The following is a 19,190-nucleotide window of genomic DNA, read 5'->3' as shown; positions in this document are numbered from 1 at the left end:
TCAGAATGTACATGGATGCACATGGTCAGGAAATTCATCAGGGGGTACAACAGGGTCAACAGAAGAGAAAGGAAGAGAGAATTCTGCAAAAAAAGAAGGAGTAGAATCTAGAATTGAAGTTTGAGGTGAAAATATAGAAGAAGAAGTTGGAACAGAATGTGTGACAGATTTGGATGCCCAATGCTTGAAAGGAAATATAAACTCCTTAAAGATGACAACTCTAGACAAGAAAACAGTCTTAAAAGCTAAATCATACCATTTATAACCTTTGGAATCAAAAGGATAGCCAAGAAAAATGCATGCTTTAGCCCTAGGATCAAACTTTGTTCTATGTCTAGTTAAAGTAGAAGCATAACACAGGCATTCAAAAGACTTAAGATGATTATATGTAGGAGGATGACCTAAGAGCTTTTCATAAGGAGTAAGATTTTGTAAAAGTGGACTAGGAAGGCTATTAATGAGATATGTGGCTATCAGAACACAATCTCCCCAGAATTTCAAAGGTGAATTTGCTTGAAATCTTAAGGCTCTAGCAACATTTAAAAGATGCTTATGTTTCCTTTCAACAACACCATTTTGTTCTGGAGTCTCAACCTATGATAATTGATGAATGATACCCTTAGAAGCATAAAAGGAAGAAAGGGCAAATTTAGGTCCATTATCAATTCTAAACACCTTGATAAGAACTTTGAACTGTGTTTGGATCATATTAAAGAAGGATTGATTCAAGGAAGAAGCATTAGACTTATGCTTCATTAAATAAACCCAAGTACACCTGCTGTGATCATCAACCAAGATAAGAAAATACTTTGATCCATTCAGGGAAAGTGTGGAGTATGGTCCCCAAATGTCCGCATGAACAAATCAAAGCAAGATAAAGAAATACTAGTAGAATGAGGAAGAGGCAATTTTTGTTGCTTAGCTAAAGGACAAATATGACAGTCAAAAGGCTTATTATTATTGTAAGATTTGATCTCAGGTACAATGGTATTCAACAAAGTCAATCTTTGTGAAGATGGATGACCTAATCTATAATGCCATAGCCTAAAAACACTATCCGAAGAATCAAGATTACAAGAATTAATACTTTTGCCATGAAAATAAGATGACAACTTGGATAAAACCTCAAAAACAAAATGTGGTAGGGTGACTTGTGGTAGTGCATTGCAGTGTATAAAGGTTTCCTTGCTTTTTACCCCCAATCATCTTCCAATGCTGTAAGTCCTGAAGAAATCAATAATGGGAAAGGAATATACAACAATAAGAAGAATTCTAGATCAGTTTGCTGATAGAAATAAGATTGAAAGAAAAACTAGGAATACAAAGTACATTCTCTAAGAGTAAAGAGGTAGTAACTTGAACAGTTCCTATATGAGTCACCTTGACCATATCACTATTAGGTAGCTTGACAAAAATCTGAACAGAAGAAGTAATGGATTTGAAAAAATTAAGAGAGTGAACCATGTGGTCAGTAGATCCACTATCAAGAATCCAATTAGTGGAGCCTATGTGTGAAGTATTGACACTTGAAGAAAAAACAGAATATCAAAGGATGGAGAAAACCATATACCTGACAGCTCTTGACCATGAGAACCAAGTGGAGGCTGATTAATGATGCTAGCAACTTGATGAGTAGTGTCCAAAACTTGCTTCTGGTGGGGCTTGAGTACCAAAATGGCATTGAGAATTCAGCAAAACAACTAATTGTTGGTGCTCAGTTCTAGTGAGGGAGACATGTTCACTAGAACTATCCTTAGTTGCAACCATATTACTTGCAAAAAATTGATTCTTATTCTTGAACTTGTACCTAGGAGGATAACCATGTAGTTTGTAGCATTTATCAACTACATGTCTCATAGCACCACAGTGGGTGCATTGAGGTCTGCCAATTCTTAACTTGTTGAAATTCTTGGCATTACCACCAAACTTGGGTCCCAATGCTGTCAATGCAGCTGTTATTTCAGTCAAAACCTTCTTCCCAGCACCAACCTTTCTTTGCTTCCCATCTTGAAGTAAAAGAGAGAAAACTTTACTCAAAGGAGGTATAGGATCCATAAGAAGGATCTGACCTCGGACTGCAGCATAAGTCTCATTCAGTTCCATCAAGAAAGACATGGTACGATCCTCCACATGGTGACCACGAGTATAGGTTCTATAGTTGGAAAATTCATCCCAAAGACCCTTGAACTTGGTGTAGTATGCATTGATACTCAAATCCTCTTGAGTCAAAGAGCTAACTTTCTTCCTTAATTCGAAGATTCTAGGACCATTGCCTTGTCCATACCCGTATTGTAAATCAAGCCAAACCTCTCTTGCTGTCTTTTAATACACTATGCTTGGTTGTAAATCCTTAGAAACAGAATTAAACAACCAAGCTAATATTGTGTTGTTGCACTTACACCAAGCTGTGTAAAGAGGATGGTCAATGGACTAAGGCTTAGGAATCGAGCCATCAATGAACCCTAGTTTAGTTTTAGCATCCAAAGATATAAGGACTGCTCTACTCCAGGTATAGTAATTCTCCTCAGCGAGATGTTGAACCACAAGGGAAACACCAGGGTTATCTCCACTAGACAAGAAAAAAGGACTTGATGCATTTTCCCAAGGCTGGACAGTAGGAACAAAAGCACTAGAAGCACTTTCAGTCATACTTAGCACAAATTATCCAGCAGAAAAGAATTTATCAAGATTCAGATTCCTAAATAGAAATTAACAAACTGATTTTGCTAGAAAACAAGATTCTTCAGAAAAACCAACTCAATTTAAGATCTTGATGAATGAAATGTGGCAATCACAAATTGGTAATTGAAAACCTTAACAATAGGAATTTCAATTTGCCAATATACAGAAGAAATCAGAATTGAAAACCCTAACAACAGGTACTTTAATTTGCCAATACATAGAAGAAATCAAGATTTTCAAAATGCTATCAAGCACATAAAGGAAAATCCAAATTTAGAAAAGAGAACTCAGTGCAAGAATCAAGAAGAATACAATCAGGAAAATTTCTTCTTGATTCAAAGAAAAGCACTAAGACAACAAAATGAGATTGAACTAGAAAATTTCAGAGAATACAAGAATTGAAGATTCTCTGAATCAGTTTAGCTCTGATACCATGTTGAAATCACACACAAGCTTGAAGGTCCTATAATGGTGGAATTAGAATCAGAGAGAGAGAGAGAGAGAGAGAGAGAGAGAGAGAGAGGGAGTAGGAGCTGTATTGTTGTGAATGATTTCGCATATTCATAAATATCTGACTCTGCCCCTTATATAGCTAAAACAAAAATAGCGGGAAAAATAACCACCTAACCAACTATCAACTCAACCAATACAAAAATGACAAGTGGTAGAAAGATAAAACCGACTAACTAAGTAATTGTGCACGGTATAAACGACAATCTGTTTCATGCACTACTACTCTATGCTACTGTAGCTTTTCACTCTATATACAAACTACAATGTACAAAATACAAAACTACCAAACTATTATCTACAAGATAAACCATGCTTTAACACAATAATCTAAACCAAGAACACTTTGAAGTTTGAAGTGAATAAAACGTCTTCAAAGAACCAAACCTAACTCCTCTCAAATTTGTCATCTAAATCATTGAAATCAAGCTGTACAGGTACGTTGAAAGTGTTTGTCTAAGAGTAGTTTTTCTAAAAGAAACGAAGTAGTTTATGTTTTATATTTTTTTTTCCATCCAAAATAGGAAGCCCCAACTTCATGCAGGAATTCCGGCCCGAAATTTGATTCGAGTGGAAATGGTTATTGTTCCGATTTGCTTGTGTAGAGATGAAAGGCCAGAGAGCCCATATTTATATATATGTTGGGTCATGGGCCTAATCCAAGGACGTTAAACACTTCCAGAGGGGTCTGTACCAATGAGAGAAGAAGTGGAATCCGATCAGAGCCACCCGGGAGGAAAACGAGGAAGAATCCCTCCTCGGTTGGGCAAGGCCGAGGACAGAGGGCATAGTCTGCCATCAAGAGCAACATTCCAGACCATTCCAGGGAAGAGGATAAGTATTAAAGAGGAAAAGGACAAAGGAGAGCTATAAAATATCTAAGATAAGGCTGCTACTATGGCATTGAATACTCTGCAGCTAACTAAACCATTCTTTTCAGCCTTACAGTTACTCCCAAAGACTTTAGGGAGGGGTTGATGGGACAAGTATCAGGATTACCAATCTAAATTTACATGTGGAAGGTGGAAAGAGGAGGAAGAGAATAGTATAAAATAAAGGAGAGACCCTGATAGTAAAGGATCCAAAAAAGGGAGAAAGGGAGGACGGCAGCAACATGGACCGAATTGATAACCTAATCCAGAAGACAAGCAAGAACTGATCTCCTCAGACCGAGCCAAGGGCGACCTTCTTCAAATATCAGCTGCTTGTTCTTACTTTGTTGTCATTTGAATATACGATAATAACTATCCAACTCATTAGAATCTAGATTTCCAACTCATTCTCTACAAATTCATTGTTTTGGGGCTTTTTGGGCCAAGGTCCATATATCTTTTGGATCGAGGACTCAAGCTACGTCCTTACAATTGGCGTCGTCTGTGGGAAGTCTGGTGTTTTAGTGAGTTCAACGCTCAACACACCAAGGCAAAGCAGGAGATCGACCATTAAAGGAGGCCATTTTGGCAAGGATGCATGCTACGAGCAGGATTGCCAAGTAGGATATGATATTGGGGGCTTTTTATATCGAATACATGTCTCGCATCTTTGTGAAGGGTGAAGCCTTCACTGATCTGATGGCCGAGTTCGCTAAAATCCCATTTAAAAAAATAATAATAAAATTTGAGAAACAAAACATGGATGGAAAATCAGCTAGCATGGTCTCACTACATTAGACCCTTTGTCCAGGAGGATACATATTGATGATGTTGCAAATCAAAGTGGGTCCAAAGTGGGGCTAGCTTTAGTATCTCCTGAAAAGGTATCATTATTAACGAAAATTTTCATTGACATATGCTTGTCCATTATGCAAATGCATTGCACTTCTCACTATGACATCTTTTATAAGTGTTCAAACAGAACCAAAGTCATGCTTGAAGTCCTCAGACCAGATGTTTTGGGGAAATTAACACTATGACATCTTTTATAAGTGTTCAAACAGAACCAAAGTCATGCCTGCAGTCCTCAGGCCAGATGCTTTGGGGAAATTAACACTATGACATCTTTTATAAGTGTTCAAACAGAACCAAAGTAATGCCTGCAGTCCTCGAACCAGATGCTTTGGGGAAATTAACACTATGACATCTTTTATAAGTGTTCAAACAGAACCAAAGTCATGCCTGCAGTCCTCAAACCAAATGCTTTGGGGAAATTAACACTATGACATCTTTTATAAGTGTTCAAACAGAACTAAAGTCATGCCTGCAGTCCTCGGACCAGATGCTTTGGGGAAATTAACACACTGATATCTCTTATAAGTGTTCAAATAAAACCTTAGTACGTGATGGTCCCCTTGTATCACTTTCTTTGGATTTAGTATTCTATGATGGATTGCACAGTTCGTGGTATAAGCACACGGTTATTTTCCTTACTATTTTTTATGATGTTAATTTACTCAAGATAGCAACCATGCATTACTGTCGACTCTTCGTCTTGACTGTGCCATCCTGGGCCATAGCAGCATCCTTGATTTTTGAGGAGGGCTTGGTTTCCTCGCCCTTGCCTTTATCCTTAGCCATCTCATCCCCTAGGCCTTGATCACTATCTTGGCTGGGTCCTTTGGAAGCCCCAAAGATTTGAGAGTTTGAAATTTTTGGAGGACTCGAAGATTTGTAAAGTGAAGAAGAATGATTCCCCCGGGGCGCCTTATATAGAAGGCGAAACCTAGTGGGAGTTATCCCACTCGAAGTTTAAAGAGAAAGTCACAAATGGGAAAAATTCCGCTCAATTTTCAATAAAATCCTCAGTCGTTGGATCCTCATCACATCGTAGAGCATGGGGAACATGGAGCCGCAAGAATTTAATGAAGGCGTACCTCGTATATTGAAACGTCAGGAGTGTGACTTGGTCAGCTATAAAAAATAAAAAATAATAAAATCTGTATAGTCAGAGGTGATGCAAATTGGGCGCGAATGAACTATTATCACATCAACATCCTCCTTTCCTCCTGAGGAGTCAGAAAGAAGGATCTCGAGGGGCTATTGTAGGGGTGAAAGGCTAGAAAGCCCATATTTATATATATGTCGGGCTAGGGGCCCAATCCGAGGACGTTAAACACTTCTAGAGGGGTCTGTGTCAATAAGAGAAGAAATGGAATCCGATCAGAGCCACCCGGGAGGAAAACGAGGGAGAATCCCTCCTTTGCTAGGCAAGGCCGAGGGCAGAGGGCATAGTCTGCCATCAAGAGCAACATTTCAGACCATTTTAGGGAAGAGGATAAGTATTAAGAAGGGACAGGACAAAGGAGAGCTATAAAATATCTAAGATAAGCCTACTACCATGGCATTGAATGCTTTGCAGTTGACTGAACCATGTTTTTCAGCGTTACAGTTACTCCCAAAGACTTTAGGGAGAGGCTAATGGGACAAGTATTAGGGTTACCAATCTAAATCTACACGTGGAAGGTGGAAAGAGGACGAAGAGGATAGTATAAAATAAAGGAGAGACCCTAATGGTTAAGGATCCAAAAAAAGGGAGAAAGGGAGGACGACAGCAATATGGACCGGATTGATAACCTAATCCGAAAGACAAGCAAGAACTGATCTCCTCGGACCGGGCTGAGGGCGACCTTCTTCAAATATAAGCTATCTGTTCTTACTTTGTTGTCATTTGAATCTACGATAATAACTATCCAACTCATTAGAACCTAGATTTCCAACTCATTCTCTACAAATTCATTGTTTTGGGGTTTTTTAGGCCAAGGTCCATATATCTTTTGGACCGGGGACTCAAGCTACATCCTTACAGCTTGTATTGTATTTTCAATATTCATAACATTGCAAATTTATAAATACTGGTAACACTCCAATAATATTTATAAAATAGGAGAGGTGATACATCTACAATATTTTCACAACAAATTATAGGTGTAAAGTTGTTATTTGTTCTAATTTGAATTTAAAACTTAAATTACTTTTTTATCTATCTGTAACAACTAAACAACTTATTATTTAGAAGGGACAATCTCACTTTTAGTCCCTACATTTTGAACTTTTTCCATTTTGGTCCTTACATTTTATTTTTTCCACTTTTAGTCCCTAAAACCAATTAGCGCGTCTCATTTTAGTCCTTTCCGGCATCTAACTAGCAGAAAAGGCTGACGTGGCAGCCGGAGCGAATAAAAAAATAATATAAAATGCCAGTTGTGGGGCCCAAACGGTTTACGGGCCGGGCCCATCTACCTGGGGAAAATCCGAAGGCCCAAGCCGAGGAGGGCTATGGCCCAAACTCGACCAAATAGCCTATGGACATCGCCGAGGACGGCTCAGTCCTCGGCAGACCCAAAGTTCCCCCCCTGAAAGGAGGGCAGAAACGGTATAGGACCGAGACCAGGACAAAAAATCTAAAATATCCCGGGAAAGCTGCTCTTACTGCCATTCAATACTCTGAACCTGACAGAGCTGCAGTTCCTGACTTTTACAACCACCCCCAACGACTTTGAAAATGGACTGATGGGACAAGTATCAATTTTGGAAAGATTGACCCTATACGTGGACGAAGGACAATAAACGCAGGCGAATATAAAAGGAAAAAGAAGTAACCTGAAAGGGGGTTGGGAAAAATGGCCAGAAACCTGAGCCTCCCAGCCCACCTCCAGGAGAAAGACTCCAGGGGTGTAGAGAAACTTAAGCTCACACGAACACCGCGAAAACCCACCGCCTGTCAACCAGGGCCTAGCCTTTCAAACCCACGCTCTACAAATGATATTGTTAGGGGCCTTTTTACGTGCGAACCCGACACTGTTACGGTCCGTCACGAATCGCGTCCTTACAATTGGCGCCGTCTGTGGGGAGGCTTGTGTGTTGGTATGGGAAGTGGGTCGATAGAGTTTCTTCGTTATATCTAACCGTCGGTTATAGAGTTCTAGCATAAAGTTCTGTTAGGAACTACGTTTCTTGACTAGGGGCTGGGTTGAGGAACTAGCTCCCTTGAAGCCAAGGTCCCCTGTAGAGAGTAGACTAAGCACCTGGTAACGTTAACCGTATGGATAAACTCTAGGGGCTTGGCCGAGGAGCTAACTCCCCTAAAGCCAAGATCCCACGCAAAGAGAAAACTAGGTTTTGGACAGAACCAAGGCATTGCATGGTCTTCGGACCCAAGCCTCAGGGGAAACCAACTACCTGGATGTGGAAAACTAGGTTTTGGACAGAACCAAGGCATTGCATGGTCCACGGACCCAAGCCTCAGGGAAACCAACTACCTGGATGTGGAAAACTAGGTTTTGGACAGAACCAAGGCATTGCATGGTCCACGGACCCAAGCCTCAGGAGAAACCAACTACCTGGATGTGGAAAACTAGGTTTTGGACAGAACCAAGGCATTGCATGGTCTTCGGACCCAAGCCTCAGGAGAAACCAACTGCCTGGATGTGGAAAACTAGGTTTTGGACAGAACCAAGGCATTGCATGGTCCACGGACCCAAGCCTCAGGGGAAACCAACTACCTGGATGCAAGGAAAATAGGTTTTGGACAGAACCAAGGCATTGCATGGTCTTCGGACCCAAGCCTCAGGGGAAACCAACTACCTGGATGCAAGGAAAACTAGGTTTTGGACAGAACCAAGGCATTGCATGGTCTTCGGACCCAAGCCTCAGGGGAAACCAACTACCTGGATGCAATGAAAACTAGGTTTTGGACAGAGCCAAGGCATTGCAAAGTCCTCGGACTCCAGCCTGTGGGGAAACCAACTACTTGGATGAGGAACCAACTATTTAAAGAAAAAAACTATGGCCCGTAGACCTCGAAATCCCTCCGAAGAGAACTCCGCGTCAGCAGACGAGTTAATACCTTGATTGCGCGGATTCCTCGGTCTACCCTCGGATCCCCAGTATCAAAGGGGTTGATGCGATACGGCGCAACATATTACCCCAAAAGCACAACCAAAGTCCCTCGCTACTTAGCTACCCTTTCAGACGAATTATTTAGAGATTATCGTTCTCGGACATTGGTCTAGCATGCATCGCGTATTACTCAGCGCTTATCCCGGTTAGTTTCAAGAATTTGATTTATTGAAAGTTACCATTGTTATACTTGATAATATTTGTGAGGATAAATTAGTAGGAACCCGTGTTAAAGCATTTTTTCTGCCTGGAATATCCTTAAGGGCAAGCTTGCATTTAATATTCATGCATAAAGTAGTTGTTACGAAGAAGAAAGATATGTAGGGAGAAATAGACACATATTTTATTAAGACAAAGGAACAGTACAGTGTACAATGAAAAGCTGAAGCAAGCTTACACAAGCTTACACAAGCTTACACAAGCTTACACAAGCCTACACTAAAACTGGCTACATAAGTAAAGAAAAATACAAGCGAGCGGAGAGAAGGCCGTGGGGACAGCTCAGAAGAGAGGTTGGCTACTGCGCCAAGTTATTGTCCAAGGAAACTATTCCTCGACACCTCTGCATGCCCATAACTCAGGCAGCCAAAGAACCTGACCTCAGGCTAACACCATCTACAGAAAAGGTGCTAGGAGCTTGAGGTTGGGAAGCCCCCACAAAAATTTGCCTGCTACAAGGCAGACAGTGCTGATGGTGGAAATTCCTTCTCTGGACATACCGAAAAACTGGCATGACCAGAACCTGCTTCGGATTTTGGCTAAAAGAGGGAAGAGAACCCTCTCCCCTATGACAAAATGGAATGCTCCCTTGAACTTGCACCTCCTTGGCCCGTACCCCCCTACTCTGAGTCTCGGGGGGACATGACGCCTTAGTAGCGGAGGGAGCTCCTTCTTCCCAAGCCCTGCCTTAAGCATGATGAACTAAGGGAGGAGTCTGAAGGATTTGTGTGTGGATAGAGCAACTTTCTCTCCTATTTATGTTAAAGGATAAGGTGGTAACATTTAATTCGCGCAGCATCCCAAGGAACACTACAGACAAAACGTCTCTGGCTCGACTTCCAACATCATCTGCAACCCTGGGGTTAAAAGAGTCTCGAGAAGGTGCACCTCGAACACTGGGACGCCAAAAGGTACCGCGTGATCAAAGGTTATGAAAACACCTCTTGATTTATGGGCCCAGTAAATTCGCGGCCCAGGCCCGTTCAGCATATGGGCCCAGGGACAGAACCAAGGCCTTGTATGGTCCTCGGACTCAAGCCTATGGGGAAACCAAGCACGAAAAGTTATAAAAATAACAAGTTTTTGGGCAGAACCAAGGCCTTGTATGGTCCTCGGACTCAAGCCTATGGGGAAACCAAGCACGAAAAGTTATAAAAATAACAAGTTTTTGGGCAGAACCAAGGCCTTGTATGGTCCTCGGACTCAAGCCTATGGGGAAACCAAGCACGAAAAGTTATAAAAATAACAAGTTTTTGGGCAGAACCAAGGCCTTGTATGGTCCTCGGACTCAAGCCTATGGGGAAACCAAGCGCGAAAAGTTATAAAAATAACAAGTTTTTGGGCAGAACCAAGGCCTTGTATGGTCCTCGGACTCAAGCCTATGGGAAAATCAAATACTTGGACAAGAAAAGGTTTGAATCTCATAAAGAAGGGTTATTTGGTAGAAATGTAAGGTCACTTCATCCACGGCTTACACGCCATAAAATGTTAAGGCCATTAAAGGCGTAAGGAAGGGGGAGGAACGCCCCAGCGCTTAGTCATATAAGAGGGCCGCCCATCTGGTGGGTGATATATCTTCAAATAGTTATCCCTTACATGACATCAAGCCTTCGTTTTTCACCTTGGCTGACATTGGGTAAGTATTACTCTTCATTGATCGGCCTTATTAGGCCAAGCATTTCTATTAAAGTTAGGGCGACATCATTTTATTATCAAATATTTTGGTCTTATTCGTCATCGATCTAGATGCTATATTATTGTGCCGAGCAGCGCTTGCAGATTTATGAAAACATAGAGACATAACATGTGAAATAAGGTAGACAACAATTTTTATTAATATAAAAAATCATTACAACATACAAAAAGGGGCTCAAACGAGCCTATACAAAATATAAACTGCCTAAGCAACCATTACATCTGTAGTACAGAAAAGTAAACTGTCAAGCATCTTTTAAACTCGTCTTCAAAGTTTCTCCAATCTCTGCCTCATTGCTGCTCATACTGAGAGAGGGACTCACCTTAAAAAAAAAAAAGAAGAATGAACGAAGAAGAAGGAAATAGTAAGGAAGAAATCAATGACGAAGGTGGAGGGGATGAATAAAGAAGATGGAGGACATGAGTAAAGAAGGAGGAGAAGAAGAGAGAGAGATGAAGAGACAAAGAGAGGAACAAAAGATAGAAAAGAAACAGCACCAGGGCGGAACTGGTGCTGGGAAGACTATAAGAAGAAGGGGGGGGAGGGCACCAAGGAGCAAAAGAGGGAGAAGCAGAAGCACTTAGCCCCTGCCTCCGCCCTGACTCCTAACACGCCGGTGCCATGTTAGGTACGCTCGTGAGGAGCCGGATGGTAACGATCTTGGGTGTTCTCGACTCAGTCACGTCGAAAGTTTGACGTGACGAGTCCCTGCTTCGGATTTTGACGGAAAGAAGGATGAGGTTGATTTTGAGTCTTCGCCATCCTTGTCCCGATCGAGCCATGATAAGCTTCATCGGAACGTGGCGTTTTTGGGAGGGGTGGGGCTTTTGCATTCCTTGTTGTTATGGCAAAGTATTTTACGACTAAGTGTATAAACCGGCGAGTAAACCGAATCTCAAGGGAGGCTAAATATTCCAGAGTCGCAGGAGGATGAAAAGGGATTTTTGGTAAAAACAATAACCTTCTCCTGCCCTACTTATACAAAGGGCGGAGCGGAGGGCATTTAATAGGTTCAGATCTCCGAAGGAATCAGCGAACCCAAACACGCCGGTTCCACTTCTCCACCCCATCAAAATAAACCGTCGAATTAAAGTAACCTCGCGAATAGTGATTATTAAAGGCACGTTTTGGGATACCCAAGCGGTAAGAGCGCATCAAGCGCGAAATCAAAAGGCTACCTCATAGACCGGCGCGTTTCTTGGACAGATGAGAAGCCGCCAGCATCATTAAAGGGCCAAACTGATTGGGCCATAGGAAGAGATTTGGCATCACCAAAACCCCCCTTTCCAACCAAGAGGTTGGACAGCCGGGTTTTGAGGGGCTATTGTGGGGCCCAAACGGTTTACGGGCCGGGCCCATCTACCTGGGGAAAATCCGAAGGCCCAAGCCGAGGAGGGCTATGGCCCAAACTCGACCAAATAGCCTATGGACATCGCCGAGGACGGCTCAGTCCTCGGCAGACCCAAAGTTCCCCCCCTGAAAGGAGGGCAGAAACGGTATAGGACCGAGACCAGGACAAAAAATCTAAAATATCCCGGGAAAGCTGCTCTTACTGCCATTCAATACTCTGAACCTGACAGAGCTGCAGTTCCTGACTTTTACAACCACCCCCAACGACTTTGAAAATGGACTGATGGGACAAGTATCAATTTTGGAAAGATTGACCCTATACGTGGACGAAGGACAATAAACGCAGGCGAATATAAAAGGAAAAAGAAGTAACCTGAAAGGGGGTTGGGAAAAATGGCCAGAAACCTGAGCCTCCCAGCCCACCTCCAGGAGAAAGACTCCAGGGGTGTAGAGAAACTTAAGCTCACACGAACACCGCGAAAACCCACCGCCTGTCAACCAGGGCCTAGCCTTTCAAACCCACGCTCTACAAATGATATTGTTAGGGGCCTTTTTACGTGCGAACCCGACACTGTTACGGTCCGTCACGAATCGCGTCCTTACACCAGTCAACATTTAATTTTTTTAAAAATAATTTATAAATTTTAACTAAATAAAAAAATTAAAAACAGAATTAAAAACAAGAACACAAAGAACACAAAAAAAACCCAGAACCAAACACAAACTCAAATTTAAAAACACAAAAAAGAAGAAGAAGAAGGAATTCAAAATCCCAAAATGGCAGAACACAGGAGCATAGACCCAAAAAAATCATACATTCTCAAACCTTCGTCTCTCTCTCTCTCTCTCTCTCTTCCAAACCCAGCTCAAACACAAACCCAGAACCAACCCTTCCAAAACATTCTCAAACCTTCCTCTCTCTCTCTCTCTCTTCCAAAACTCTCACAAATATCTTTCAAACTTTATGGCTGGCCTCCTTCACTTATCACCACCGCCACCACCACAATCGGCGGTGGTTTTTTCTTTTCTTTCTCTGACCGACCCTCTTTTCTATATCTCTCGATTCGCTCAAACTCATACCTAAATGGCTCAAGCTCATCCTCTCTAGATTCTATCTCACAGATCGATGTCTTTCTCTCTTAAATCGGTGTTTCTCTCTCTCAGATCAGTGGGTCTCTGTCAAATCGATGGGTCTTTCTCTTTCATCTCTCTATCTCTCTGCTCAGTGGTGGAGATCACGGTTGAGGTTGAGATTGAGATAGATGGTCGTGTATTCCGATGGTGGGTTTGTGGATTGTGATTCCGATGAGTGGGTTTTCGAGTTGGAGATTTGGGTTTGTGGATTTATGGCAGATTGGTGGGTTTGTGGGTTGTGATTCCGATGAGTGGGTTTTTGAGTTGTAGATAAGTGGGTTTATGGGTTTGTGGCGAAATGGTGGGATCTAGAGGATGGTGGAGATCAGTGCGTGTTCGAGTTGGAGATCAGTGGGTTTGTGGGTTCAAATTTCTGGGTATGTAAATCTTGAACGGCGCTTGATCCACAAAAATGAGATGTGGAGGTTAAAGGGCAAAACAGAGGGATTGAGCTGGGTTTGTGTTTGGTTCTGGGTTGGTTTTGGGTTTGTGGTTGAGCTGGGTTTGTGTTGAGCAATCAGGTTTTCTTACAATATTCTTTTATGATTTTTCTGTGTTCGATTTCTGGGTTTGTATGATTTTTTTGGGTTTGTGCTCTTGTGTGTTCTGCCATTTTGGGATTTTGAATTCCTTCTTCTGCTTCTTTTTTGTGTTTTTAAATTTGAGTTTGTGTTTGGTTCTGGGTTTTTTTTTGTGTTCTTTGTGTTCTTGTTTTTAATTCTGTTTTTAATTTTTTTATTTAGTTAAAATTTATAAATTATTTTTAAAAAAATTAAATGTTGATTGGCATTTTATATTATTTTTTTATACGCTCCGGCTGCCACGTCAGCCTTTTCTGCTAGTTAGATGCCGGAAATGACTAAAATGAGACGCGCTAATTGGTTTTAGGGACTAAAAGTGGAAAAAATAAAATGTAAGGACCAAAATGGAAAAAGTTCAAAATGTAGGGACTAAAAGTGAGATTGTCCCTATTTAGAATTTATTGTAAAAGTATGGTGGTCGTAATATTTCGCATAAAATAGTGTAAATTCCGTTTTTGGCGGGGAAAAAAAAAACGCGTAGGAAAATAAAGTGAGCGAGGTAGCCAACGTGGCAGTGTTGTAGCCAAGTTCTAGGAAACACATTACACACGTCGACTTGTGGAGTTAGGTGAGAGAGTTTGGACTTTGGACTCTGAAGTTTCTTTTCTTTTATTCTCTGCTCTGCTCTTTTTTGACTTTTTCAAATTGGGCCATTTATACCTTTCATCTTAACCCTTGAAAATTATTTCCCAAGAGTTCAATTCCTTTTCCCACCTCTTCTTATTATTATATAATAACGCGTTCTTTCTTTCTTTCTTTCTCAGTTTATCATCATTTCTTAAAAGGATTCGAAAAACGTTTCGGGTTTTTATTTTTTCTTTAGGGTTTCGAAGCCATGTCCGCCACGTCATACTCTGGAGTCCTTTCCCAGACAAAGCTCCTCGGATCCAATCTCAACTGTTCCACTCATAGAAGATTTCCAACGTAAGCTTCCTGTCATGTTTTTTTATTCCAACAATTTTGGTGATCCATTGTTTGTTGAAATTACTGTGAATTTGTATGCTTGTAAATTGACTATTCATGCTGAGAAATAAAAATTTGTATGAATTTAATGCCTATGATTTTCACTTAAATGTTCCTTTATTTCGTTGTTGTAGAAGTATTTGTAAGAAACTTCATTGATCATATGGTGTTATTTGGGATACATTTGTGCATTCTTGAAATTGTGAGATTGCTGGGCTACATTTGTAAATGGTTTGACAATTAAGTCTAGGGACACGAAAATTTTGACAGTTGTTAACGTAGCTTGTTGTGATTGGTGGATAATAAAACCGGTGTCAATGGTGGTCGTGGTGGACTTAGTAAAAAGTGATGTTGTTCCAATCACAACTTGACACCTTAACAAATTTTGGAAAAATGTTATGAGAAAAAAGTTCTTTGGAAGATCAGAGCACTGCTAGAGCAAATTGTGCACATTGAGTTTTGTAATGGTTGTGTGAGTCGAGTGATTCTACTCATTGAGTAAGTTTGTCAAATTTTCTTGATAGTTCATTTACTAAAAAGCTAAGTCTCAACTAAGTTTACTTGTTGGCAGGTCATGTCGTTTATCTGAAAGAATATCTACATCTCGGGTGTTTTTGAGTTCATGTTCTAGCACGAGTGATAAAAGAAATGGCATGCTTGGGAGATCACATCATTGCAACCCCATTGAGAAGAGAAACCCAGTGGGGCAAACGTTTTGCTCTGTGGGAGTATGCACGCACCGAGGAGTTGATGTTGAATCTAATTCACATGCCACAGAAGAGAGGGTTGGAGTGCTGCTTCTGAATCTAGGAGGACCAGATACACTAGATGACGTTCAACCATTTTTGTTCAATCTATTCGCAGATCCGGTATATTAGTCAATTGTTTCAGCCTTGCATAATATTATGTCAGCATTGTTGGGTCATGGTGTCTTAGCTCCATAATAATATGTTTCGTGCTTTGAATCAGGATATCATTCGTCTCCCAAGGTTGTTTCGGTTTCTCCAAAAACCATTGGCAAAGTTAATTTCTGTTTTTCGGGCTCCCAAAAGTAAAGAAGGCTATGCTTCTATAGGAGGTGGCTCTCCTTTGCGTAAAATAACAGATGAACAGGTACAAAGCATGTCTTGTCAAAATGCATGTGTTATTCTTGTTTCATCATTATTGTTGATAGTATGTGTTGTGTTTTGGAGTTTTCTCTTGGGCTTGCATAGTTCTGATTTTAAGTATAAATTATTTATGATTTTTGTTACTTGTTGCAGGCAGATGCACTTAAAATCGCTTTGGAAGCAAAGAACATGCCAGTAAATGTCTATGTTGGAATGCGGTATTGGTTCCCATTCACTGAGGAAGCAATTCAGCAAGTGAGCAATTTATTTCTGTAGAGGAATTATTAACGTTTGGGTGATTTTAAGACATTTAAGAGGTCTTGCGGCCATGTGTTTAGTTATATTTAAAAATAAAAACAAAAACCATGTTTCTGTAAGTGTGTCTTGCTTGTCACAAGAATTGAAAAAGATATCCTTAACATTGTTCTTAAGGTAATCAATTTTGTGTTCCCATTTATCTTCCAATTGGTTGAGTCCAATGGTTGAAGTTTTTCTTATCGTCTGTGGCAGATCAAGAGAGACAGGATAACCAGGCTTGTTGTGCTGCCTCTATATCCCCAGTTCTCCATCTCTACAACTGGGTCAAGCATCCGTGTAATGCAGAATATTTTTAGGTGATAATCTTCTCAGTTTGTGAACTCCATTTTTAAGCATTTAATTAAACATTCTGTCCACCTTTATCAACAATCTTTTTGAAGTCTGAATGAGAGTCATCTGTCAGGGAAGATGCCTATCTATCACGGCTGCCTGTTTCTATTATAAAGTCCTGGTATCAACGAGAAGGTTACATCAAGTCAATGGCTGACCTGATTGAGAAGGAATTAACAATTTTTTCTAAGCCTGAGGAGGTGGGTTTAATTTCCACACTAACTGATTTGACGTGGCTCTTTTGATTTGTGTGTGTGTGTGTGTGTGAAAAATCTATTTGTATGGTCAGTTGATGAATTTTACTGCTGCGGGAACTGTTGCTTATTGATTTGTGGTATTTCAGGTTATGATTTTCTTCAGTGCTCATGGAGTGCCAGTTAGCTATGTTGAGAATGCTGGAGATCCATACAAAGATCAAATGGAGGAGTGCATCTACTTAATAATGCAAGAGTTGAAAGCTAGAGGAACTTTCAATGAACATACTCTTGCTTTCCAGGTTGGTTGTAGAATTTAAGCTCTAATGTTTTTAGCCTCAAAGTTCCTTCTTTACTTTGTTCATTACCACATTTTGAGTTGCTATCTTTACACTCAACTAGAAGATTCCCATTCCGCATCACTGGACTCAGATTTTCCTTTTTTAGTTCCTTATATCCTTGACTTATTTTCTTTCCCTTTTCTTTTCTCCCTCTTTGTTGTTTTGGATCAGAGCCGTGTTGGTCCTGTACAGTGGCTGAAGCCTTACACTGACGAAGTTCTTGTTGAGCTTGGCCAGAAAGGTGTGAAGAGTCTTCTAGCTGTTCCAGTGAGGTACAGTCTTAATGTTTAAAGTAGAATTGTTTGGTTTTTTTGAATTTTAGTCCTTGCTGATTCTTGGAAATGTTCTGTGATCACAGTATCTGATGTGATCAAGTGCTAGTTTTTTAATTAAACACTAAAGTCTATCACAGATAGCATTTGGTTTCTGGAGGATAATTAGTAATTACCATTATTTGTTGCTTTAGCTTTAAATATTATTTCCACTTTAAATGAGGTGTTTATTGCAAAAGGTGTGGATCTTTCTGCATTATCTGACTCAAGCTTCCTATTGGAGCTCACTTTGGTATTTGACCTTGAATAAGCATTTAAATTGCCTGAGTATTTACTTTTGCCGGTGCACTTTCATCATTCTTAGCTCTGATAATTATGTTGATCTCCACGTGAGCCATGAAAAAGTTTAACTTAATTGGATGTCTATTTATATCCCAGCTTCGTGAGTGAGCACATAGAAACTCTGGAAGAGATTGATATGGAGTATAAGGAGTTGGCCCTTGAATCTGGGATTGAGAACTGGGGCCGTGTCCCTGCCCTCGGATGCACTTCTTCTTTCATCATGGATCTGGCAGATGCTGTTATAGAAGCTCTACCATCAGCAACAGCCATGTCAACCTCAAGGAACACCTCTGAAGCAGTTGATCAGGACCCAATGATATATGTCATTAAAATGTTCTTCGGTTCCATCTTGGCATTTGTCTTGCTTTTGTCTCCAAAAATGTTGGTGGCATTTAGGAACAAACTCTTTTGAAGGAGATCAAAATACTGGAATTGCTTCCATATTTTGTAGATGCTGCATGTAAAGAGAATAGAAGTCAAAACGTGGCAGAACTTATTTGAATTTCTGAGACATTCTATTTGTTTACATTTTCACCTTTTCTCCAAAGGTATACTACAATCTACAAAGAACAGAGAGAATTCCTTTAAGTGAAGTTTTGCAAGATTGTTTGATCTGTCATAACTTACTTCCAATTTGTTTTTCAAGTTCTATACATGGAAAGCATGGATATATATTGCAGAGTTCTTGCCAATTTTAAGGTCTAATGTAACGCATGGCTGTGGAGAATCAACATTCTTGATGTAAGGACATTTCAGGTTAATTATTTAATTTATTCTCAATGACTCCTTGTATTGGTAACTGCATATTCAGCTGGCTTATGCTGTGGCATTGTGACATACTGACATGCCACTCCACAAAATGCCATTCTTTAGCACGGTTCATTCAACATCAGAAAATATTGTTTCAATAAGGCACATTCATATGGAACCTCACCAAGTTCTTGCTGACTATGATGGTTTTCTCTCAGGCGCAATTAGAAATCTATGGTTTTATTTGAAGCCAAGAATATACATCTAGATTATTTTTATAATGCAAAAATAAACGCACATTAAAATCTGCTGGTTCCAGTTGATCCCCATGACAACAAAAAATAGTAGCATTTTAAATTTTTGGAAAAAGAAAACTAAGTGCAAATTTAGCCATATTTCACGACACTCTCACTAGCTGGAAAAAGATAACAAGTACAAATTTAACCATATTTCACGACAATCTCACTAACCAAGCGTTATGTCTTACTTACAATGGACCCTGTACTGTATTGGATTATAATAATGTCATACTTGAGAAACAAAATAGGTTTATTTTGACATTTAT

The 19,190-nt window shown here is 40.3% G+C and overlaps 1 protein-coding gene across 1 annotated transcript; it reads left to right on the top strand.

The window, feature by feature from the left end:
• Nucleotides 1-14,604: 14,604 nt before the first annotated feature.
• On the top strand, nt 14,605-18,655 carry LOC115971609 (ferrochelatase-2, chloroplastic). Its single transcript, XM_031091611.1, has 9 exons — nt 14,605-14,930; nt 15,541-15,838; nt 15,939-16,082; nt 16,232-16,333; nt 16,589-16,692; nt 16,800-16,926; nt 17,070-17,222; nt 17,433-17,533; nt 17,972-18,655. Exons 1-9 carry the CDS (start codon nt 14,842-14,844, stop codon nt 18,285-18,287), a joined length of 1,434 nt encoding a protein of 477 aa, XP_030947471.1. The 5' UTR covers nt 14,605-14,841; the 3' UTR covers nt 18,288-18,655.
• The last annotated feature ends 535 nt before the right edge of the window (nt 18,656-19,190 follow it).

Source organism: Quercus lobata, chromosome 2 (assembly GCF_001633185.2).
Source record: "Quercus lobata isolate SW786 chromosome 2, ValleyOak3.0 Primary Assembly, whole genome shotgun sequence".
Classification (NCBI taxonomy): Eukaryota; Viridiplantae; Streptophyta; class Magnoliopsida; order Fagales; family Fagaceae; genus Quercus; species Quercus lobata.
The sequence above is the reverse complement of the archived record's forward strand: the minus strand, read 5'-3'. Positions and strand labels throughout refer to the sequence as shown.